This window comes from Bufo gargarizans, chromosome 2, assembly GCF_014858855.1.
Source record: "Bufo gargarizans isolate SCDJY-AF-19 chromosome 2, ASM1485885v1, whole genome shotgun sequence".
Classification (NCBI taxonomy): domain Eukaryota; kingdom Metazoa; phylum Chordata; class Amphibia; order Anura; family Bufonidae; genus Bufo; species Bufo gargarizans.
The window spans coordinates 37,994,103-38,020,023 of record NC_058081.1 but is presented as its reverse complement, the minus strand read 5'-3'; the positions used below and the strand labels follow the sequence as shown (position 1 = coordinate 38,020,023).

The following is a 25,921-nucleotide window of genomic DNA, read 5'->3' as shown; positions in this document are numbered from 1 at the left end:
TTGTGACCCCCCATCAGTACTGTAAGAACATCATCAGAGTCATTATCCTACATGACTGTACGTTTTAGCTGTTGATAACATTGTGGATCAGGTATTTACCTTTGCACCCTCACGTCCGGCAGCACCTGGCAATCCATGTTCACCGGGAGATCCTGGTGATCCTGGGTGACCTCTCTCTCCCATAGGGCCTGTTTCTCCAGATTTTCCCTAATGATGAGAGCACAAATCATCACTATATCAAGATCACAGAAAGTTAAATATCAGGGTTTTTTGTTGATATCATACATACTTGTGGTCCGACAACTCCAGCTGGCCCCGGAAGTCCTGTTTTGCCTTGAAAGCCCTGTTACATTAGATAGGATAAGAAATGTCAGATTCCTGATGGTAAGTAAATATTGAGATTAGAGCAGATTTACCCCATTTAAAATGTAGACAGTGTAAACTTGGACCAGGCAGTTTAAAGATGCGCCAATTTTTTTCGTAAGTGACTAATGCTGGATAATAAATGTGATGCAGGCCTGGACACTTTATGTAATCTTACACCACTTATCGGTTGGCTTAGTTGGAATTTTATGCCAAAGTTTTTAAGTTGGAATTTTATGCCAAAATTTGGGTATAATTTTGAAGTAAATTGTTGTGTCTTAGCCCAAGCCCTGCTAAGCCATGCCTATTGTCCCGCAAAACCATAACCCTTGACAACCTAGGTGCAGTGGATTATTATTATTATTTTAAAGTAGATGTGCCAAATTGTTCCGAAAATGCCAACAATATCTAGTTGCAATCACATTAGTTGATCTGGTCCTTATAGGAATTAGAGTAAAGTTAGCCACACACTTCTGATAGCTTTTGACTAAACACCTTTTAGCTGGTGTTAGTTCGGCTGATATTACTTCCGACCCCCCATACACATGCATGCATGGGGAGGGAGGAGTAAGTTAGTATTTCTCTGGCTGTGGTTTATCTCAGTTGAGAACAAAGGGATCAGGCATGTTTGAATCCAACATACCTGACCCATCTCTATGGCAGATGGCCAGTTAGTCCCACTGAAAATGGTTTGGTATGGCTAGCTTTAGGCTTAGGCTTCACAGCTGGCACATGGCATTTAAAATCGGCATGAGTTTCGGTGTCAGAAGATGCAGCTGAACTTCAAAATGAATGGTGGGTGATTAGGGTACTAATGCAATGGTTGCACTGGCCAATTGTTGTCAGCTGTAGATATATTGCACATACCAAAAACTAAGGTGGGGCTATCATGTATACCAGGGATGGCCAACCTGCGGCTCTTCAGCTGTTGTAAAACTACAACTCCCACCCTGCCCTGCTGTAGGCTGATAGCTGTAGTTAGTCTGGGCATGCCGGGAGTTGTAGTTTTGCAACAGCTGGAGAGCCTCAGGTTGGCCATCCCTGATGTATACAATCTATGTGTACATCAGGATTTTGTGGTCCCAAAATGGTGAGGTGCCACCATCGGGCAGGACTTCTAACCAGATTGGGAGAGTTTTATTCTCTGGCATTTCCAAAGAGAAGAGATTTGTTATAAAGATATTTTACATAGTAATATAGTAAGGCCTCATGCACACGACCGTTGTGTGCATCCGTGGCCGTTGTTTCTTTTTCCGTGATTTTCTGCGGACCCATTGACTTTCAAAACTCGGAAAATGCATCGTTGTTCATCAGCGGCCGTGATCCGTGTTTCCTGTCCGTCAAAAAAATATGACCTGTCCTATTTTTTTGACGGACAACGGTTCACGGACCCATTCAAGTCAATGGGTCCGTGAAAAAACACGGATGCACACAAGATTGGCATCCACGTCCGTGATCCGTGGCTGTAGGTTACTTTCATACAGACGGATCCGAAGATCCGTCTGCATAAAAGCTTTTTCAGAGCTGAGTTTTCACTTCGTGAAAACTCAGATCCCACAGTATATTCTAACACAGAGGCGTTCCCATAGTGATGGGGACGCTTCTAGTTAGAGTATACTACGAACTGTGTACATGACTGCCCCCTGCTGCCTGGCAGCACCCGATCTCTTACAGGGGGCTGTGATCCGCACAATTAACCCCTCAGATGCCGCACCCAAGGGGTTTATTGTGCGTATCATAGCCCGCTGTAAGAGATCAGGGGCTGCCAGGCAGCAGGGGGCAGACCCCCTCCCTCCCCAGTTTTAATTTCATTGGTGGCCAGTGCGGCCCCCCTCCCTCCCTCTATTGTATTAATTTCATTGGTGGCCAGTGCGGCCCCCCCCGGCCCCCCTCCCTCCCTTTATTGTATTAATTTCATTGGTGGCCAGTGCGGACCCCCCCGGCCCCCCCCCTCTCTCTATTGTATTAATTTCATTGGTGGCCAGTGCAGTAGCACTGGAGTAGTGTCCTGGTTGCCATGGTTACCGATCGGAGCCCCAGCTATTAAACTGGGACTCCGATCGGAACTCTCCGCTGCCACCAATGATCCGGTGGGGGGGGGGAGGCCGCACACTGGACACCAATAAAATTAATGCAATAGTGGGAGGGAGGGGGGGCCGGGGGGGACGCACTGGCGACCAATGAAATTAATACAAAAGAGGGAGGGGGGGGGGGCCGAACTGGCCACCAATGAAATTAATACAGTAGAGGGAGGGGGGGTGGGGCGGGCCGCACACTGGCCACCAATGAAATTAAAACTGGGGAGGGAGGGGGGTCTGCCCCCTGCTGCCTGGCAGCCCCTGATCTCTTACAGGGGGCTATGATACGCACAATTAACCCCTCAGGTGCGGCACCTGAGGGGTTAATTGTGCTGATCACAGCCCCCTGTAAGAGATCGGGTGCTGCCAGGCAGCAGGGGGCAGTCATGTACACAGTTCGTAGTATATTCTAACTTGAAGCGTCCCCATTACTATAGGAACGCCTCTGTGTTAGAATATACTGTCGGATCTGAGTTTTACGATCTAACTCAAATCCGATGGTATATTCTAACATAGAGGCGTTCCCATGGTGATGGGGACGCTTCAAGTTAAAATATACCATCGGATTGGAGAAAACTCCGATCCGATGGTATAATAGGGAATCCTGACTTTACATTGAAAGTCAATGGGGGACAGATCCGTATGCAATTGCACCAGATTTTTGTCAACGTCAAACGGATCCGTCCCCATTTACTTGCATTGTAAGTCAGGACGGATCCGTTTGGGTCCGCACGGCCAGGCGGACATCAAAACGATTTATTTTTTACTTTCCTTCATGTCCGTGGATCCTCCAAAAATCAAGGAAGACCCACGGAAGAAAAAAAAAAAACGTTTGTGTGCATGAGGCCTAAAATTGAGGAAAAATACATGATCATATAGTTTTGTGGTCACCGTAAAGATTAGATTTTTTTTTTTTTAGAGACCACAACTCTAGCCCATGTTAGGGAAGGCCACAATGAATGGGAGTTAATCGACAGAAATATTTCTATAGACTAATACAGTCCACAGAAAATGATGTAGATAGGAAGTTGCATGGGTGCTTCATAGAGAGCCTTATCTGTTTGTATAGTCTAGTGTTGGCTTTTTGCCTAATCTAGTCCCCCGACCTAGAATATGTCACAGCTCTACTCTTTTCACTAGCCTTCCAGTATCAATATACATATATCGTCCTGTTTAAACTCATGATCTGTAACATCAGAACACAGAAATTTATTATTTTTTAATCCTCATCCAACTATATCCAAACCAAATGTTTCCATTTTGGGTGGAGATCTTTCCATAGAATAATAAAATTCACATTCAAAAATACTTTGTACCAACAACCCCCCCTCCCATTCCAAAAAATGAACATTTAGACCTCTTATCCAATCAAGATTTCACGTCATACAACATATTAAACTCACCGTCTCTCCCCGTTGGCCCGCATGTCCAGGTAAGCCATCTTTCCCAGGGATACCCTTATGAGAAAGCACAGACGTCAGTTAAAATGTACAAATTAGCCATTTACTAATAATTATAGAAAGAGTCAAAAACTGAGCATAGTAGAAAAATAGAAATCAACTTAAAGGGGTTGTCTGGGATTTTATATTGATGGCCTATCCTCAGGATGGGTCATGAATATCTGATTGGCGAAGGGTCTGACTCTTGGTGCCCCCACCGATTAGCTGTTTGAAGAGACCACAGCGCTTGGAGTTGGACCTTCATTGATCAGATATTGATGACCTATCCTGAGGCTAGGCCATCAATATAAAAATACCGGACAACCCCTTTAAAGGATGGCCAATGAACATTTATCACCTATCCACAAAGTAAGCGATACCTGTATAATTGCTGTGGATCCAACTGCTGCAACCTCCACTGATCAGTAGAATGTCCCCCCAAAGTCCCCTGTGTGAGTGGAGCACTAGTGCGCATGCATGACCATTGTTTTATTAACTCTCTATGGGACTGCTGATTACAGCGCTCGGCTATCACCATTAGTCCCATAGAAGTAAATGGAGTGGTAGTAACACAAGCGCACTACCGCTCCATTCACAAAGGGGAATCGAGGGCCGCCTTTTTTGTGGTCCCAGCAGTTGAACGCCCACATCCATCACGGAAAACACCACCAATGGGTTGATAACAAGATCACAAGGTGACCCCTAGCGATCGGCTGTATTCTGGATGGGAACCTAAAAAAGAAACTGTTCAGCTAGACTGGGTTTGCACATTCTATTTTTTTGTTGCGGTAAAAAGAGAAAGAAAACCCCACATCATAAAAACCTTGGGGGAGATTTATCATTTAGTTTCGCCAGAAAAGTGGCGTTAAAAATCTTAAATTGTGTTGTTTTTTTAAAATAGTCGCAAGTGACCTTTTTCGCCGCCCTCTCCACTTTTCGGAAAGTGGATGTGGCAAGGGCTGTTGTTGGCTGTTTCATTTCATCGGTAATATGCCATTGCATATTAAATACAAAGCAGTGTCTCCCTGCAGCAGTAATGTCAGTTTATGACTCTGCTGCACAAGGAAGGGTTTATCTGCAAAGTATTCCTCATTAGAGTAGTAGATGAAGGACTGGAATGACTGGCAGAATGACAGCTCTAATGTTCTCGCGATAGGCCTAGATAAACATGCAAACCCAGGAACAGACCATTGGTTAGTGTAATGGGAGAAGCCCAGACCAGCCATGCTACTGTAATATCATAGGGGAGGACTGGTTCTCTGATTAAGTCACCACCCCTCAGGACTGCTGCTCCAATTTAAATGTGCCTGTTTTCCATCCACAGGCTACATTTGGGTGCACCTGTGAAGCCTGGGCCTTATCAGCCAGTCTTGAGTGGGACTCACCTCCCCCCTCCCATTGCTAGCATGGTAGATGCTGGAGTTAACTGGTGAGTGGTCTGTGAGTCGGACCTCACGCTCCTGTAATTCGCCCACTGGCCCCTGGTATTGCCCATACGGCTCAGGTAGGTGAGTGTTAGGACCCGAGCTACTTGAGAAACCTTGGCGCGGTGCTCGGGCTTAGACATGTCCTCCACAGTAGGATATTTTGGCTAATCTCTAAAATTTAGCATCAGTATGAGGGTTTAGTAAGACCGCAGAGTGAACCTGTCTTTGGAAATGTTATTATATTGCTATATTGGTTATCACATCCACATAATTGCTATCTTGTGTAGGATGTCTATTGTGGTACTTGTGGTTCGCTGCGGGCATCCTCCACTGTATACATTTTCGCTGGGGATCGCCATTAGCAACGGGCCACAAGTGCAGGTTTTGCTCCCCTGTATATACATGTACAACTGCATATGGGTTTCAGCACTTCCTGCCTGTTTAACATAACGCCATTTTTTTATTTGTTTGTGTAAAGAAAAACAGTCTGCCAGGGTTCACCGCAACCGTAGCCGAATAATGCTGTGAACCCCCACATCCCCATTGACTACACTGTGATCCATCCGTTTTTTTACATCAACGCCGGCTTTCGTCCTGCATGCACAACATTTTTGTCCATCTGAAAGCCGCCATTTCTTTTGGAAAGCGCCTGGATGCCCTTTGGATCCCGTTATAGTCAATAGGGATCCGACGGCGTACGACATTATCTGGCTATGCCAGATACGGTGAACTCCAGCAGGCTGTTCCACTGCCAGAACAGTTGCCGGATTTCTGAATGCAGATGTGAACGTAGACTTAGCTAAAGTGGTTGAGCTTTTACTTTGGTCACTATTGCATACAGAGACGTTTAACCATCTAGACTCCATATCTTATCACAAGCATTATGCTTGACAGGTACCTTTAAAGGGGTTGCCTCACTTCATCAGATAGCATTTATGATGTAGAGGAAGTTAATACAAGGTTGTTACTAATGTATTGTTATTCTCCATATTGCCTCCTTTGTTGGCTGGATTAATTTTCCCATCACATTATACACTACTCGCTTCCATGGTTACAACCACCCTGCAATCCATCAGTGGTGGTCGTGCTTGCACACTATAGGAAAAAGCACCAGCCTATGTGCGCTCCCATGGTCCCGGCCACCAGAGAAGCCAGCGTTTTTTCCTATAGTGTGCAAGCACGGCCACCACTGATGGATTGCAGGGTGGTCATAACCATGGAAACAAGCAGCGTATAATGTGATGGAAAAATGAATCCAGCCAGCAAAGGAGGCAATATGGAGAATCACGTTACATTAGTAAGTGCCTTGTATTAACTTTCTCTACATGATAAATGCCACTTGCTGAAGTCAGACAAACCCTTTAAAGGTCCCTTTACATGGCACAATTCAGTAGGTGATTGTCGGGAAGGAAGCATCAAACAAGCACCTGCTCATCAGTGAAGGAGACTGCTATCTCCTCCACAGTATGAGGAGAAGTGATCGCTAATGCCATCACTCATCCCCATACAGACTTGATGTTTGCTGGCAGCAGAGGCTGTTTAGTTGGCTCGATCTGCTGACGGCAAATGATGATTTAGGTGCATGCACAAATGAGCATTTTACCTGACGAATGAGCATTTCGCTCGTTCATCTGGTAATCGCCAGCACCTTAACACCACCAGATAATGGCTAACGAGTGTTCCTATGAATGCTCGTTAGTGATTATCTGGTAGATTAAGGCCTGTGTAAAGTTGCCTTAACTGTAAGCCAAAAAAATATTAGGTAATTGTATTGGTTACTTACATTGGGTCCTTTTGGTCCTGCAAATCCAACTGGTCCTGGAGGCCCTAATGGTCCCTACAAGTATAAGACAAAAGAAATTATTTTGTATGACTATGTCTGCAAGAACTTTAAAGAGGTTCTGCACTTTGTTTTAACTGATGATCTATCCTCTGGATAGATCATCAGCATCTGATCGGCAGGGGTCCGACACCCGGGACCTCCGCCGATCAGCTGATTGAGAAGGCAACGGCGCTCCAGTAGCGCTGTGGCCTTCTCACTGTTTACCGCTGGCCCAGTGATGTCACGACTAGTATCAACTAGCGTGGGCGGGGCAAAGCTCTGTTCACTTGAATGGAGCTTAGCCCCGCCCACGCTAGTTGATACTAGTCGTGACGTCAGTGGGCCGGCGGTAAACAGTGAGAAGGCCGCGGCGCTTCTGGAGCGCCGTTGCCTTCTCAGACAGCTGATCGGCGGGGGTCCTGGGTGTCGGACCCCTGCCGATCAGAAGTTGATGATCTATCCAGAGGATAGATCATCAGTTAAAAAAAAGTGCAGAACCCCTTTAACTGTCTTAAACATGGTTGTCTATAGGAGGGAGTAGACCATTCTGAACTTTGTGTCCTGTATTCTATGTAACGTATTTCTCCATGTAGTGTGACACAGTGAGAGGTTTTGTCTGGGAAAACAGGTATTTCCTCCCAGCATGTGCTGCTGGGCTGATTTACAGCCAGGTGAAGTCAAATACCGGACCGGATTTTAAGTGCCAGTCTGGGTTTTGGCAGCACCTGGCTGTCCTTGAATAGGCAGCTGGACTCAGAAGCCAGAACTCTGTGTTGGTATCTGGAAGCCTTCTGTCTGGATGAAGGCTTGCTACCTGTTTGGCGTGAAAACAGGTTGGTGCTGCTATAGTCAAGGACTCTTTGAGGCAGAATGCCGCATGGCGTGAATTACCACTAACACCGCAAGGTGACTTTTTGTTTGATTATGACTGCTTGTTTTGTCACTTGCCTAATGTGTGAATAAAACACTGAACTGTTTGATCCAAAGAACTTGTTGTTGCCTCTATACTGCGTCCGCTAATCCTGTCTACCAAAGCGAAACCCCACAGTAGCTATAGTAATCTGATACAAAGCCCAAATATGCCCTGCTTAGACATAGACATACCCTGCAGAATCCCATAACTCACCTTTTCACCAGCAGGTCCTGGAACACCATCATGACCTGAGTCACCCTGCAAAACAGAAGACAGTCTCATTGATGTCATTATGGATACTAGCTGGTGTGCCATGGTCCTGGGCAGTAGATCTCACCCCCATAGGTCTAAAATCCATGGAGGGCACTGACTGTTTTAAAGACTCTCTAGCTAAACTTCATGTTGAACATGTCAACTGACTTTGTGTCTAAATTACAGTGTGCCCTAAACAAGCTAGAGGAACACGCACCTTCAGACCAGGTTTTCCGGTTGGCCCTCGCTGACCTCTTTCACCTCTGGTACCCTAATGAAACATCAAAAACAATCATAATTCAAGATTTAGGGTGCAATCTCCTTCTGCGCCTATCAATATCAGCCCATTTTTGAGAGAGAAGGTGGAGATAAAGTAAATCAATATGGTGTATGATATACTAATATGTAATGTTCTTACCGAAGGTCCACGCTGTCCGGCTTGTCCAGGCTGTCCACCTCTTCCCTAAATGGAGAACAAATAGCAATCATCATGGTAGCAAAAACTCAGGTGAGCTGCTATTCTTTTATGGCTGTAAAACACTTTAAATGCTTACCAACAGATATAACACTGCCCTCAGTAAAAGGCCGCGTTAGGCTTTAGACTTAAAGGGAGCCAGGGATAAGGACAGGCTTTCCTTTAGATTGGTGCCTTTATTCTAAAGGGATTCTAAAGGGGTTTTGTCTAAAATCATTGCCAAAATTACACCAAGTGGCAGCCCAATGGGCAAATCACGGAGGCACAAAAACTAGGCCTCCCCTCCATTAGTGCTCTTTCCTAGAAGTCAAAAGCCATTCTAAGCCTTTATATGCAGGCACTAAAGTGCTTTAAAATACGGCTGGGGTGTATGTTGCTCTAAAAGGGTCAATTGTTGATGTAGAAGATGATCTGAGTAAATAGCAGCTCCTCAGACAATATCTTCACCTCACCCAAACCCGAAAGATTGTTGGAAACTTACCCTCTTGCCCTTCTCTCCAGCCATACCCAATGGTCCAGGAAACCCTGTGGACCCCTGCAAGGCAAAGTTAGTAAATCAGTGCCATTCTTAGATATGTTAATAGAGAAATACCTACCGTATTTTTCGCCGTATAAGACGCACCGGCGTATAAGACGCACCTAGGTTTTTGGGGAGGAAAATAAGAAAAAAAATATTTTTAACCAAAAGGTGTGCTGTGGGTTTGGAACTAGGTGGTCTGTGGATGGCACTATTACTGGGGATCTGTGGATGACGGACACTGTTATGGGGGGATCTGTGGATGACGGACACTGTTATGGGGGGATCTGTAGATGACGGACACTGTTATGGGGGGATCTGTGGATGACGGACACTTATGGGGGGATCTGTGGATGACGGACACTGTTATGGGGGGAACTGTGGATGACGGACACTGTTATGGGGGGAACTGTGGATGACGGACACTGTTATGGGGGGAACTGTGGATGACGGACACTGTTATGGGGGGAACTGTGGATGACGGACACTGTTATGGGGGGAACTGTGGATGACGGACACTGTTATGGGGGGAACTGTGGATGACGGACACTGTTATGGGGGGAACTGTGGATGACGGACACTGTTAGGGGGGAACTGTGGATGACGGACACTGTTAGGGGGGAACTGTGGATGACGGACACTGTTAGGGGGGAACTGTGGATGACAGACACTGTTATGGGGGGATCTGTGGCTTTTACTGTTACAGGGGGATCTGTGGCTTTCACTGTTACAGGGGGATCTGTGGCTGGCACTGTTACAGGGGGGGATCTGTGGATGGCACTGTTATACATGTGTAATCCACAGACCCTCCCAGCCCATAACTGTGCCATCCACAGATCCCCCGCCGCTCCTGTATACTAATATCATATGTCTTATTCAATTAATAGTTTTTAAATATGCCTCTTTATTCCTAAAAGTACCTTAAATCCGAAGCGCTTCAGTACAATGCCGGCAGGCCGGGCAGCCGGCGCGGCGCGGCGCGTCACTCACTGACGTCACTTGCCTGCGCCGCCTGCTTCATTCATAAAGTAGGCGGCGCAGGCACGTGACATCAGGGAGTTACGCTGCCGCCCGCCCAGCCTGCATACTACTGAAGCGCTAAGGATTTAAGGTACTATTAAGCATAAAGGGGCATATTTGAATAACCATTCATTGAATATGCCATATTTTATTAGTACACCGGAGCGGCGGGGCGGGCCTTTAGTACAGTGACTGCACCGCCCCGCCGCTATTGCCGGCCCCAGCTCCTCCTCCCAGTCCCTCCCCGAGTCCTCGCTCTCTTTACATCGCTGCCAGCGATGTAAAACTGACTGCATTCGCCGTATAAGACGCAGGGGCATTTCTCCCCCATTTTGGGGGAAGAAAAAGTGCGTCTTATACGGCGAAAAATACGGTACTTAAAATATACATTTTATGTACTTTAGAGAAAAAGGAAAATATATGAAATACATTGTCACATAGAGTGATTTTCTTGCAGTAGTCCTCCGCTCTGGCTAATAGAGAGGGTTCCCAAGAAGAGGACTCTCCTGAATGACTTTCATATGCCGTAGAAATGCTTGCACTGATTGACCTATTGTGACCACCTTTCTTTATTACCTAAGATTTTAAAAATTTGCCTGTTCATAATATTGACAGGGCCAAACAAAGACAGCTTGCCACCCTCTGGTAAGAAAAGTGGGCCCCTTTTTGTTGAGTCAGCTGCTTGTCATAGAGCCCTTCAATAATGTGCCAACTTTATTCACCAGTAATGAGGACTTATGGCATAAGCCTTCTACATGCAATCTAGTAGACCGTTGGCGCTGTTCCTTTCAAGATGGCCATGTTGGCCTCAAGGCCCAAACTAGTTCCAGTAAGCTTTAAGCATTCATGGAAATTGCAATTCAGGTTATCAAAGTGGTGCCCAGCATATAGCTTCTTCGACTCATAAGAAAAAATTACTTCTAAAAATGGACTTCTTGATCACTGGTCATCATTGCTACTGTATATTATGGTCTAAACAGCAGTACTGTAAACATTCTCCTTAAAACAGTCTTTCTACCATTAGTAAAACATGAAATCTACACTCATACCTTTGTTCCTTGGCGCCCAGGATATCCTGGAAGACCTGGAACTCCAAGTTTTCCCTTGAAATATAAAAGAAGCTCATCAGAACATCAATCTTACATAGTTACATAGTTAATACGGTTGAAAAAAGACATAAGTCCATCGAGTTCAACCAAGGGTTAGCTGTGGATGCGAATCCCAGAAGGAAGTGAGACTCAGATTTGTACACATTTTCGTAAGCATTAATGTCATTTACTTTTAGGAATTCATCTAAACCCTTTTAAAACTGTCCACTGTTCCTGCTGTGACCACGTCCTATGAAAGTCTATTTCACAGATTCACATTTCTTACAGTAAAAAAGTTTTGACACTTCTGTAGACTAAACTTTTTCTTCTCCAGTCGGCGGCAGTGCCCTTTTGTCTTTTGATGGCATTTTACATGGAACAGTTTTTCACTGTATTTTTTGTATGGCCCATTTATATAGGTTAATCATGTCCCCCCTTAGATGTCTCTTCTCAAGACTAAATAAATTTATCTTTCCTCCATGCCCCTTATTAGTTTAGTCGCTCTCCTCTGTAATTTTTTCAGCTGCAGTGCTTCCTTTCTATGGACTGGTGCCCAGAACTAAATTGCATATTCCAGATGAGGCCGCACCAACACTTTGTAAAGTGGTAGTATTACATCCCTGCCCGCAAGTCCATGCCTCGTTAATGCATGGCAATATCCTGGTGGCCTTAGAAGCAGCTGATTGACATTGTATTCTGTTACTTAATCTACCATTTACAAGGACACCCAAATCCTTCTCTATAAGTGACTTCCCCAGTGTTACATCCCCTAGGACATATTTTGGAATCAGTTTTTTGGTAGGGTCCACTTCATCTTCACTGCAGGCAGAAAGTATTCTTTCAGAAGAGCCATGTGTTGCCATCACAAAGTTCTTTACCTGTCTGTATTGGTTTAGAAGCATTGTAAGTTCCTCGATTCGAAAGTCTTTTTCTTTGTTTGCCGCTAGTAATGTCTCCATCCCCAATTTTAGCCTCTGAACTTTTTGATCTCTTTCCGAAGATTCATTTTGTGCAATTGTCCTTGAAGATATCGGGCTCTGTAAGCGGTCAATTTCTGCATCTTTCAGTGCCAGCTGCTCCTGGAGTTGAGCAATTTTGGCCTTTGTTGCCTTGAGTTTCCACTGATACTGCACTCTCTCATTTTCCAGTTCCTCCACTTTAATTTTAAGGCTTTTAAGTTCTTGTATTAGCATCTCTGCTTTGTTGTGAGAGTCTTCGCAGTCGTTCTTCTCTTTTTTCCAAACTGGCCAGCTTGATCTTTAGGTTCGAAATCTCAACCATTAGGTCCAACTTTTGGGTTTCTAGAGAGGTCCGGCTCAGAAGCTCATTCTGTAGACATCCATCCGTCTCCTCCTAAAGTCTACTCCATCTGCGTCCGGCCTAGGTCTACAGACACTACCTGCGGCAGGTAGAGGCAGTCAATCCCGGCCAGAGGACGAAAAGAAATGCTGCAGCTAGGAAAACCCTCCAGACAGTGACGGAAACTTCCACGTGGAGCTTCTAAAACTTTTATAGCAACTACTACACTCGGAGGCTGCCAGCAATGTGGAGAGCGCCAGCCGTGGACGGCCCTCAAGAGATAATTAGAAGCCAGGATCTGAGGCTAATCTTAGGCTTGCGTTCTCGTTCCCGACCATAGGAGAACACGGAGGAGATAACACAGGCAGCGCAGAGCTACTCAGCAAACTAGAAACAAATGTGGAGTCGGGAACCCTAAGGGGTTACAGCAGAGTGTCAGCATACAGCTGACACTCGCTGCTGATGTCGGCGGCTCAGGAATGGAGCCTCCAACATCAAATAAAGCAGGGGGACCGCATCAAGGGCAGGAGGCATAGATAGGGGGCAGCGCTGTAAAGGAGGGGCGTGGCCAGCAGGAGGGGGCACATTTGAGGGTCTGATGCATGCATGGGGGTACCGCATCAGCGGTACAATACATGGATGGGGGGGCGGGGATCGCATCGGAGGCAGGGCTCACAGGTGGGGTGGGGGGGGGGGGGTTGGAGGCACACAGGAAGAGAGCAAAGATCGGGGGCTTCATTACACATTACCTGATTTCAGGCTCTGATCTGCAGAGTGCAGATCAGAGCCTGAAACCGGCATTTTAACACTACCGCAATCCGATTGGTTAGTCTGCACAGATTAACCAATCAGATTGATTGCCGGCAAGGGACCACTCTGATTGGTCCCTTGCTGGCATTACTAGACTGTATGCTGTCCCTGACAGCACCAGGGCAGGGGAAGAAGCTTTAATCCAAGCGCTTTCCAGCCATCTAACCATTTTCACCCAGGGCAGTTGCACACTCCCCATTAAGGTGCAGCCCGTCCCTACTGTAGAGCCTGTAACCAACCGAGAAGATGGCCTAGTTCTCAATGAACCCAAACCCTTCCTTCCTGCACCAGCTTCTGAGCCACTTATTTAACTCCCTAAGCTCATCTACTGGGAGATGTTTGTGTATTGTGAGTAGGAACCCAAGTGGAAGGGATCAGTGATCTTTAGTATAGTATATGGCCAACAGATGTACCCGTGAGTCAATCCCATAGAGGTGAGGTCCCCAATCTGTGACTTTCCAGCCTGCAAGCTGTAAGGGCATGGTCGGAGTTATAGTTTTGCAACACATTAGAGATCCCTGCCTTAAGGTGGATTTACATGTAAAGAGTAGCAGCCAATTATAGGGAAGGAAGCGTTTCTTCCTGACAACTGGCTGTTCGTTTAGTAGGGGTGAAGCACTGCATTTATATGCAACGATCACCTTGACAGTATGAGAATGAGCGATTGCTATTTCGATCTCTAGTCCTCATACAGCTCCATTGTTTCTGTGCAGCAAAGTGCTGTTTAAACAGCACGATCTGCTGACCAGAAATGATAATTTACTTGCCAGCACTAACAACAGTTTCACCTGTTGAACAAACATTTTGCTTGTTCATTGGGTGATCGGTTGCATCTTTAGAAGGGCAGATTGTCAGGTTCGAGCGTTCGCAGGGACGTTTATCTCAAATAATCTTAACAATTATTTGGGTGTGTAAATCCACCATTAGAGTATGTATTGACTGACAGTTTTTGGCATGGAAAATAAAAAAATATATATCTTAGGTAAAAAAAATAAACCTCAATGAATATACAAAGGACCATATTAAAGTCTCTTTGTATAACAGTTCTGTAATAGGAATGGTACAAAGAAACAATATTATAGTATGAATAATCCAACCTTCTCCCCGGGAATTCCAGAAGACCCGATTTCTCCTAAGGGCCCAAATTGTCCCTTAGGACCTTCAGGACCATCTTCTCCACGTACTCCTAGAGCTCCAGGGTCACCCTAGAATGACAGCAATGGGAAATAAAAAAAAGTTATGAATATAATTGATATTTCTAGATCCAAAAATAATCCTTGATGATTTTTCAAGAATTCAAGGTACCAGGACAAACTAAGAAGAGGCTTTTATACTGTATTGAATCCAACATGTCCTCTTTATTATGTCTTGAAAAAGGTCCACCATGGCTCCAAAGTCACCTTTAGATGGGGTCATCTTCTGTTGGACCTTGTTTTGGGCCCATTAAGGTATCAAAACCTGGGTTTTCTGAAGAACTCTCTTGTGGGGTGTCCGTTTAAGAGCATTGGAAAAAAATGCGGATTTTTTTTTACTTAATTTCCTTCTTATAATGAACTTTGGTATAGTTAACCAAAATAGAATTTTGAAATGTATCCAATATTACCAGTAACCTATTGTGCAGAACTGGGCCACATAGCAAAACCAAAATGTGGGCTGACATCTGATGCAGGCTCTGGTAGGTTACATGGTTCAAAACTTCCCCTCAGCTATAGTCTGGCACCTATTGCACACGCCTGGTATAAAGCTTGTCCCCTGATCTACCGAACCTTTATATGGAAACAGATTTGAAGATGATGGTCCAGAGTTTTGGTGGCACTGAAACAACTCTCCCCAAGAAACTGGAAGTTGTTGGGCTGGTGAGGTCCAGAGCTCGCCCCTTTTAGTCTGTGTCCTCCTGGGTCTATGTACATGCATAGATCTTTTACGTATAATATTAGCAGATACATATAACATACAATACATCTATCTCTGGCAACCAATCTGTTCCATTGAACAGAAAGGTATTTGATACAGTGGCAGTTTTTACTCAGGTCATCACTTGTTTTATGCAACTATAACTGCCGAAGACTACCCTACTGGGGACACTGGAAGAGTTCTATTAAATAGTGCTCATCTCATGCTTTACAGAAATTCACCAACAGATGTTCATTTTTTTGGACATGTAGATACCATGAAACTACGTTATTGACCCTCTTATTGGATGGAAAAGCATTGTACTAATGTCTGCTCATAGAATTTGCTTTTTACCGTCACGTAGACCGACAGAATTCCAAACATTGACCACTTGGTCTTACCGTGTCTCCTTTAATTCCCATATCTCCTTTGGATCCTGGAAATCCATCTTCTCCCTGTAATATAAAAAAGAGAGTGTATAGGCAACTGTGAAGGCGTTATCCGAGTAATGAAAAAAAAACATTATAAAACTCCTTAGGGCTTACATATACATTAGTTAAGCTTGATTTCTTAAAAAAAAAAAAACATACTTACACCTTTGCATGGTTTTGTTATTCTTGCTTTGTTTACATGACGCAGCAAAGCTGTGGGGGCGTGTACCAACACTGCCTGAGCTCTGCCTCATGAATATTTGTGGGTGTGAATAATCTGCCTTTCCCCGCCCCCTGCCCTGCAGCGCTTGCTCTGCACAACCTAACCTCGCATACAAACACAGTCACATGATCATCTCCTAGCTCATACAGGCAGAGGATATTCCTGACACATCGATATATGTAGAGATATAGATTTACTGATCTATATCTCTATCTGTATATATATCATCTCATCAGCCATCATATGAACCCCCATGCCTCTCATCAGAAAATATATATATATGTTTTTTCACATTTTCTGAGAGCCATAGGTTTTAATTTTTTTTTTGCCTGGTTTTACTCTGATTGTGGTGGATGGTGACCCAAAACTGGCTCCTGATAGATTTTTTTTTTAAGTTCACCTGATGGGGTACATCATGTGATATTTTTAAACAGTCGGTTGTTACGGATGTGGCAAATTATTATTATTTTTTTCCTATTTTTTTTACAATAGGGATACATTTTGTTACGTCAGCTGCCGCGGATCGAGTGGGAGCAGCTCCTGCAACCACCCGATCACATCACAGCGCCCTACTGCGCTGGGCAGGAAGTTACGTCCCGCTGGTCCATACACGTATGGCTCTGGCCTGGAAGGGGTTAAGTAGATGACAAACTTGTGATGTGAACCCATCCTAAGGGCCCATTCACACAAACGCATGGCTGTGGTGTCTGTATTGCAGAACCCAAGTAGTGGTGCGCAAAACACGGTCACCATACATGTGAACGGCATGTCACGGATGGAGATGCAATGACTTGAATTGCTCCGTGATGTACAAGGTACGGCAAAACATAGGTTATGTCTTATCTTTTGGCGTATTTTGTGGATCGCAAACCGTTTCAAGTCAACGGGGCTGCATCCGTGAAAAGGGATTCACACAGCTGGTGCCTGTGTATATTGCAGACCGCTATTTGCAGTCCGCAACACGGGAACGGCGACCATATGGTTGTGTGAATGAGCTCTTAGAAGTAACATATAATGCCGGTGAACCTGGATTCTTATCTTATTTTACACCATTTACAGTGGTTGCCATAGCATTGCACACAGTGCTGCTACACATCCACTGCACAGATTTGCTGCACATGTTACACACAACCACTATACATACAATTGGTGCACACATTACACACACAGCTCTGCAACACAAACACATGCATGCAATCAGCACTGCACACACACTACACATATATAATGCACACATTACACACACAGCCCTACTACACAACCACTACACAGACTTGATGCACATGTTACAAACAGCTCTGCTACACAATCACTATGCATACAATTGCTGCACACATTACACATATACAGCTCTGCTACACAACCACTATGCATACAATTGCTGCACACATTACACATATACAGCACTGCTACACAACCACTATGCATACAATTGCTGCACACATTACACATACACAGCTCTGCTACACAACCACTACATATAGATTTGCTGCACGCATTGCACACTTCGATACAAACACTACACATGGATTTGCTGTACAGATTACACACACAGCTCTGCTACAAAACTAGACAAAGATATGCTGCACACATTACACACATGGCACTGTTTACACAACCACTACACATAGGCTTCTTTCACACGTGACACACATAACCAGCTCTGCATGCATCAGCAACCTAATGCGCACGCTCACACGCACCACTACTGCAGTCACGACACACACAGCCCTGCTGCATGAACGCGTCACTCCCCGATTTATCCACACCAAGCATCCTACCAAACGGCCCTCGCTCAGGTCATGTGACTGATCACATGACCGTGACGTCACCGAAGGCCCTCTCTACCCCATGTGGGGATCATTGGTTTCCAGCTCTAGGATCGGCTGCTGCAACTCCTGCAGATCAGGTATAGGGACTAAAACTCCCACTATTCTGTGCCAGTGCATGCTGGGGCTTATAGTCTCACCTCAGTTCTGGTTCTATTCACTGATGGGCATAGATTTACTTTTGTCTGGTCGTTGGGGGTGGCTTTGATGGCAGGGGATCGGCTGTGTCTCACTGCAGAAATGATTTCACACTGCTGCCTCTGGCACAGGAGCCGTCTGGCAGCCAGATGAGAGAGGGGGGGGGGCGGGCACACAAGGCTCTGACGTTTCGTGTACAGAGTCGGGCCCCTCCCTAAGGCAGGGATAAGCCTGTACACGAAACGTCAGCACAGGAGCCTGGTCACGTGCAGAAACACGGCATAATACGTGAAGTGAGTAAATTACTAATGTATTTTTAAGATTGGTATAAGCCAGATTAACACAAATACATAGAACTCGGACAACCCCTTCAAAGACCTCAGATCAGTCAATCATGATAATCTCACTTTTTTGGCATTAACCGTTTATTTCCAATCCTAAAAATATATAAATATTGTTGATGTCTGAAAATTGGTTGGCAAAGGCGAATATTATATTGTATATTTTATTCTTTGGGTATTCCTGGTATGATCTTCTGTACTCTCGACTCCTTACCCCAAGATGTTTGTCTTCCAATCCTATTTACCATTCTTTCTACCCAATGCAGTGCCTACTATTTTACCCACTTACCTTTTCACCTTTGCCTCCTTTTGGCCCCCTCACACCAAAGGCTCCCTGAAAAGTAAGTCAAAAAGAGCAATTTAGTGATATTTACCCCAAAATACATGTGAACAAGATTGTGTAAAAGATTGTAGTGAGCACTAGTGAGTTCCTCAGTGACTAAAGACATACATGTACCATGCGCTAATCTCCGTATGTATTAGGCACTATCACAGAGCTGGGGAGACATTACTATGTACCTACAACTAGTTATTATACATATTCCAAAGTTTCCGCATAAAATTGCCAATCCAGCCCTACTGAATAACATGTATGGTTCCAGAGAGATCCAGCACTAATGTATAGGCTCATGTGATATATAGGCAGTCGATTTAGCGAAAGCTAACTAAAGTAGCTGATTTTGACCATTTCAGCCGACCATGATATGAGAATTATGCTTAAATAATCGTTCAATGTGGCCGACGGCAGACTACTGCCAAAAATGTGATCTGTCAGGTCAGGTTGGATGTTTTCGGCCATTCTTAGCTGAAACTACATATCTATGGCATAACTGGCACTTGCACAAGCCAACTAAAGCAGATTTACTAAGACTTGTGTTTTATTCGCCCATCTGAGAAAAAAGTGCATCGGAGTTGTCACGAACCAGCGGCTGTGAACCCACTGTGCCACCCGACCAACCTCCTCTAAGGACGTTTTCTTCGCAGTACCACTGAAGGTGGGGATAGACTTTCCCGAGGGGAACCCCACATTGCTACCTCTTGAAGAGCATTGGCACACAAGGCAGCTAGTCCAGACAGACTACAGGGTACCAGTGCAAGGTACCAGAGGAATACACGTAGTAAGCAGGCCGAGTCGTAACCAGGAGCGACAGAGTAGGACCGAAGGATGAGGCAGAGGCGAAGTCAAACAAGCAATGGGTCAGGGCAGGCGGCACAAGTACAGGTCAGGAAATCCGGATCGGCAACAGGAGAGTCAAAGCAAAGCAGGAAAAGATCAAACAGATAGCGGAGTCCAGAAACACAAGCACAGGTCAGGTAAACAGGAACACAAGCAGAGATAAGAGCAACTTTTGCAGGACACAAGGACCTTGACGCTCAGGCACCTGGGAAGGGGGCTGGACTACTTATATACTCGCAGAAGGGCTACGATTGGTCAGCACAGTCACATGGGCTAACCCATAAATCACAGGAAGTGACGGGCGCTGACCCTTAAGGAAGTGCTACAGGGAACAAGCTAAAAGCATGCTGTGCCAAGGGCTGGAAGGAAACCATGGAGCGGATTCCAGGATCCAGGACAGATGATGCCTGCAAGGACAAAGCCCAGGACTGCGGCAGTGAATGGGGAAGCACCGGCAGCAGATCACCACCGAACACGGAGCCCAGGACCGCGGACGTAAGCAAGGGAGCATCGACGGACAGCAACCACTGTTACAGGAGTAAGATGTGCCAAATTTATTAAGAGACACAAGCCTCTTAATAGAGTTGACAAATCTTCTGGCTTTCTGTGCATCGAAAACCTAAATCTACACCATGTATAAGTTGGTATAGATTTCAGCTATAATTTACGCCAGTTTTGTAGTATAAATTTAGAAATTTCACTGGGTCCCTGGAGACTACTCCCCTCCTGCTAAGCCACACTCACAAGATTTAAATATGACGTGCACCGTAATTTACTATTTTATTTAATCATATTGGCTATGCCAGGCATGCTCAACCTGCGGCCCTCCAGCTGTTGTAAAACTACAACTCCCACAATGCCCTGCTGTAGGCTGATAGCTTTAGGCTGTTCTGGAATGCTGGGAGTTGTAGTTTTGCAACAGCTGGAAAGGCCGCAGGTTGAGCATGGCTGGCATATGCCAGTCTTAGAAGTGACATAAGGGTAATTTTTGGGGTCAGTTTTTGCTTTAGTCTCTGTGTTTGTGTATTTTGTGACATATTTTTCAAGCGTTGCATGCGGTTTGTTAAATTTGGCACATCTTTAAGCCTAACACTTTAGTCTAGAGATGCTACTCCAGTATTTTTACGCCAACCTCCCACTGGAGTTTAACAAAGTTACAATATTAAATCTGGGGTGAAATGGATTACTATGGCGAACCACACACAATTTTCCACCTACTCTTTGAATAAGTGCGGCATAAAACAGCAAAAAAGAATTGCACATTTTGGCATGAAACCGGACTTGTACCAAAACTAGTGGAGAACGTTGATACATCCCCCTTAATCTAAAGTACAGGCCTCTTAAGAACATATGGAAGATTCTGGCGTACATTATAACAAATCTGACAGGCTGACGTGAACACCCCCTCCTGCCAGGCCCCATCTACTTTCCTTGTCACTTTAAAAAAAAAAAGCAAAAAGTCACAAATTATGCGACAAACATGACGTGTACAATAATTTATGACTTTTTTATGCCACAAAAATACATTAAAGCATTAATAAATTTGCCCTGCTGTGTTTTGTTATTTCTTTCTCCCTGATCTGTCAGTTTATTCTGACTTTTGGATGGTAAGATTGTTCATGAGGACAGATTCCTGAGCCTCATGTTTGTATGGCCAGCTTAAAAGGTGGTGCAATGTGAATTAAAGGATTGGCGCACGCACAGCATTTATCAGCTATCCACAGGATAGGCGTAAATCTATCACTTCTATAAGACTGATGGAGGTAGCGAAATCCTGTACTTAGCATCTCAACAGTCAGTGAATGGAGCAGTGGTCATTATAGATGAGCGAATACAAGTTGACGAAGTAGAATTCGATCCGAATTTCAGGAAAAATTTGATTTGTCCCAAATTCTAATTTCCTTGCACTTCGTGGTAATGAATTGTATTTTTTCTAAAACGGCTGCTGCACATATTAGAAAGAGGAAGTAAGAAGCCCGATACTACACATTTTAGGGTGCTCAAGTTGTACTAGACATAAGTATATCCGTCAATCCCTAACTGTGGAAGTGGTGTGAACTTGCAGTCTGATACAACAAGTTTTGGGGTGTTTTATTTTGGATATCTATAAGTACATCCTTGATTCTGGGGTGAAATTGTTGTCTGATACTACAGATTTTAGGGTGCTCAAGTTCTATTACATATAAAAATACTCGTTAATCCCTATTTGTGGAATTGGGGTGAAATTGTGGCCTGATGCTACAAGTTTTGGGATGTTTATATATATATAAAAGTACATCCATTTATTTTTGATTCTGGGGTGAAATTGCGGCTTGATACTACAAATTTTGGGGTGCTCAAGGTCTAATATAGTCTCTATAGTACAATCTTGAGCCACTGCATGTTTTTTATACCTGATGCTAACATTGACCTATAAGGATAAGTTCACACTTGAGCTATGTGGTCAGTTTTGGCCCCGTATCTGACTAAATGAGTGATGTGTGAACTGATTCTAAGAGTGACGCCTGTCAACTGCTGGTCATACAGACGCAAAGTAATTGTTTCACTAACACAGAGGACTATGTTTCCGTAATGCACAGTGTTCTACACCAATATACAGGCTCTCTGCAGCCGGGAAATAGCTGTTTTTTAATGCAATTCATCATAAAAAAAATTTGATCGAATCAAATCTTTTTGGGAAATTCGGCGAATCGTCCAAATTGAAATTTTTTAAAATTCACTCATCGATTCCCAATTTTTTTTATCATGGGGTAGCTCTACATTCTGAGATTCTCTGAGATTCTTGATTGTGGTATATTCTGTTCCAAAGTTGGTTAGACTGAAGTATCCTTCCCTACTGTAAGAGTGACATGTGTTTCTGGTGCTGCGTAATGGAGAACATCAGACCAGACCATCAAGGAACCTCATGGTTTGAGAGAACTTTGGATGGGAAACACTAGTCTACTGCACCTAGAGAACCTGTATATACTGTATGTTTCAACTGATAACTAAACCATCAGTAATTGGGTGATATATTTCAGGACTACTTATATGCCCCTTGAGTAAAATTTGTATTGTCAGTTACTACCCAACTGGCACTCTTGCAAATCCTTCACTGATTTTGTTGTTCGACTGGAAGCCATAAGGAAGCCAAATATTGTCATTTGTTCTAAGATGATGGCCTCCATTTCCTGCAGAGCCCCTGAGTACTACTAAATAAATATATGACATAATTTTATAATATCATAGCTGTTGCTTCATTATCAGCAGCGACTATATGTTCTTACCTTAACACCACGGGTTCCAGGATATCCTATAGGACCAGGGGGTCCAGGAAGACCCTGATACAAAAAGCAAAAGGAAAATGCTGAGTAATAAATCCAGATTCCATGTTTCTAGGTCTCTTATGCCAGGACAGGCCAACCATAAGAGGCACAACTTAAAGTCTAAATGGCTTTTCCCCTTATTATTGTCTTTTTAGATTTCCAAATTATCTTTAGGTCTTCTTCATCTTGGGAAACATTAGCTATAACAACTGTCCAAAAACATTCAACTTTGCCCATCACTAAAACCAAATCTGAGGATCGGTGATGGTATGGTAGCTAAAAAAAAACTGTTGACCTGTCTGACCAAAACAGACTGAATATGAAATTTGTTGCCCACCATGGTCCAATAAGGTAAGCCCCTATGACATAACAGCTAGTCCCTACAGATCGAAGGTACTTCTGCACTATGGCTCAGGACAATACAAGGAACATTTCAACCATAGCTATAGTCAAGCCCGTATTTTGATGAATAGAAATGTTAAATTATAAATGTTTACCCTGAACCATATGGATATTAGCCTATATTACTAATAACTGAGAGCACTAATTTAAAAATCAAAAGTCAAAATAACATGCATAAGGCCTCATGTTCCAAATCAGGTTCCAAGGCCTGTTTAAGGGGCCAAACATTAACTTATAAGGTAGCCATCCAATAAGTGGCTTTAGAAAGAGACAGAGCTTCTTCACATTCCTTTTTTCCTAGGGAGCGGTCCCATAAGACACTCTATACCAACTTGGAGGACTCCACAAAGGGGGAGTTTATTCTCATAGACCTAAGACTTCATGAACACAGTTCATGGTTGTACATGGGTTGCGATACCGGTCCATACTGTATATTGTAGTCCATGTGTCTCCATTCAGTACCTCTGTGTGCTGCAGTATTCTATATTGGAATGAAAGTGTTTTTCCCTACAGAGTATATTGTTTTCTTCAAAAAATGTGTCTTGTTGGCATGTAATTTAATTTCATCCACTTACCTGAATGCCCTTCTCTCCAGGAGGTCCTTCTCTACCGGGATGTCCCTGAAAAAAAAATGAAGGTGATAATTTGGTCATCTTCCACAAAATATGTGATCACTGTTGTTTGTAATGATGACATAGGATTATATAAGACATAAAAATCTTCATCTGAATCTCGACGGTACATGTACTAACTCTAATTATTAAAATAAGTATAGAATATATAATTATTGTCGGTTAAACCTTTAAATATGATTCAAGGGCAAATGGACATCTAATTTTGTATTTTGTAGTGGGTAGGTAGCTTGAACTTAATGGACCTATATTACTTGTTACATTTTACCACCGCTACTAGGGCTGAAACGATTACTCAAATTAATCTATTAACTTCATACAAAAAAATCCTCGATGCAAATCTTTTGCATCGATGATTCGTTTGTGCCATGTGACCACAGAGTGTGAGTGAAGAGCTTGCTATTACTCACGCTCCGTGGTCACCCGCCTGCCCGCACCGTGCTGCACTGGATCTTGACGTACACACATCGTGACTTGCATGTAAGCATGCACTATGACCTGATGCTTTGTGACGTCGGGTCCCAGTGCAGCACGTGAAGAAGAGGATGGAAGATCTCTGGAGTGTCGGCAGCATCCCCCCCTACAGGAAAGGTAAGTATTTTAGTTCACTGGCTCTGCGGCTGGGCACTGATGGCTAGGAGGGGGAGTGGGGGAATTGATGGCAGTGCGGTGGCACTGGGGGGAGTTCATCGCACTGGGGAGAGCTGATGACACTGGGGGCGAGCTGATGGCATATGGGGAGGAGCTGGTGGCATTGCTGGAGGAGCTGGTGACACTGGGAGGGGGAGCAACAGATGACAGGGGGAAACTGGTGGCACTGGGGGAGTAGCTGGTGGCACTTCTGGAGAAACTAATTGCATTTGAAGGGGAACTGGGGGGAGCAACTGATGGCACTGGGGGGAGTTGGTAGCACTGGAGGGGGAGCTGATGGCACAAGGGAGGAGGAGCTGATGGCAGGGGGGCTGATGAGTTTTTATAGAAAACTGTCTTTTAACCACCTCAGCTCCCCTAGCTTAAACCCCCTTAATTACCAGACCACTTTTTACAATTCTGCACTACACTACTTTCACGGTTTATTGCTTGGTCATACAACTTACCACCCAAATGAATTTTACCTCCTTCTCTTCTCACTAATAGAGCTTTCATTTGGTGGTATTTCATTGCTGCTGACATTTTTACATTTTTTGTTATTAATCGAAATTTACCGAATTTTTTGCAAACAAAGTAATTGTTCACTTTCAGTTGTAAAATTTTTCAAATAAAACTACATTTCTATATAAATTTTTCTCTAAATTTATTGTTCTACATGTCTTTGATAAAAAAATGCAATAAGTGTATATTTATTGGTTTGTGCAAAAGATAGCGTTTACAAACTATGGTACAAAAATGTGAATTTCCGCTTTTTGAAGCAGCTTTGACTTTCTGAGCACCTGTCATGTTTCCTGAGGTTCTACAATGCCCAGACAGTAGAAACACCCCACAAATGACCCCATTTCGGAAAGTAGACACCCTAAGGTATTCGCTGATGGGCATAGTGAGTTCATAGAAGTTTTTATTTTTTGTCACAAGTTAGCGGAAAATGATGATTTATTTATTTATTTTAATTTTTTTTCTTACAAAGTCTCATATTCCACTAACTTGTGACAAAAAATAAAATTTTACATGAACTCGCCATGCCCCTCACGAAATACCTTGGGGTGTCTTCTTTCCAAAATGGGGTCACTTGTGGGGTATTTATAATGCCCTGGCATTTTAGGGCCCTAATGCGTGAAAAGTAGTTTGAAATCCAAATGTGTAAAAAATGCCCTGTGAAATCCTAAAGGTGCTCTTTAGAATTTGGGCCCCTTTGCCCACCTAGGCTGCAAAAAAGTGTCACACATGTGGTATCGCCGTACTCAGGAGAAGTAGGGCAATGTGTTTTGGGGTGTATTTTTACATATACCCATGCTGATTGAGAGAAATATCTCTCTAAAAGACAACTTTTCCCATTTTTTTATACAAAGTTGTCATTTGACAGAGATATTTCTCTCACCCAGCATGGGTAAAT

At 44.0% G+C, this 25,921-nt stretch overlaps 1 protein-coding gene across 2 annotated transcripts in view; it reads right to left on the bottom strand.

The window, feature by feature from the left end:
- COL5A3 (collagen type V alpha 3 chain) overlaps positions 1 to 25,921 on the bottom strand; it is a 219,994-nt gene that overhangs the window by 51,277 nt on the left and 142,796 nt on the right. For both annotated transcript variants that reach the window (XM_044278772.1, XM_044278773.1), the window contains 14 exons: positions 23,818 to 23,862; positions 22,802 to 22,855; positions 18,648 to 18,692; positions 15,798 to 15,851; positions 14,601 to 14,708; positions 11,356 to 11,409; positions 9,251 to 9,304; positions 8,713 to 8,757; positions 8,512 to 8,565; positions 8,256 to 8,300; positions 7,091 to 7,144; positions 3,845 to 3,898; positions 290 to 343; positions 100 to 207 (listed from right to left, as the gene is read on the bottom strand). In XM_044278772.1, coding sequence (XP_044134707.1) covers positions 100 to 207; positions 290 to 343; positions 3,845 to 3,898; positions 7,091 to 7,144; positions 8,256 to 8,300; positions 8,512 to 8,565; positions 8,713 to 8,757; positions 9,251 to 9,304; positions 11,356 to 11,409; positions 14,601 to 14,708; positions 15,798 to 15,851; positions 18,648 to 18,692; positions 22,802 to 22,855; positions 23,818 to 23,862 — 828 coding nt within the window. The remainder of the gene's footprint in view (positions 1 to 99; positions 208 to 289; positions 344 to 3,844; positions 3,899 to 7,090; positions 7,145 to 8,255; positions 8,301 to 8,511; positions 8,566 to 8,712; positions 8,758 to 9,250; positions 9,305 to 11,355; positions 11,410 to 14,600; positions 14,709 to 15,797; positions 15,852 to 18,647; positions 18,693 to 22,801; positions 22,856 to 23,817; positions 23,863 to 25,921) is intronic.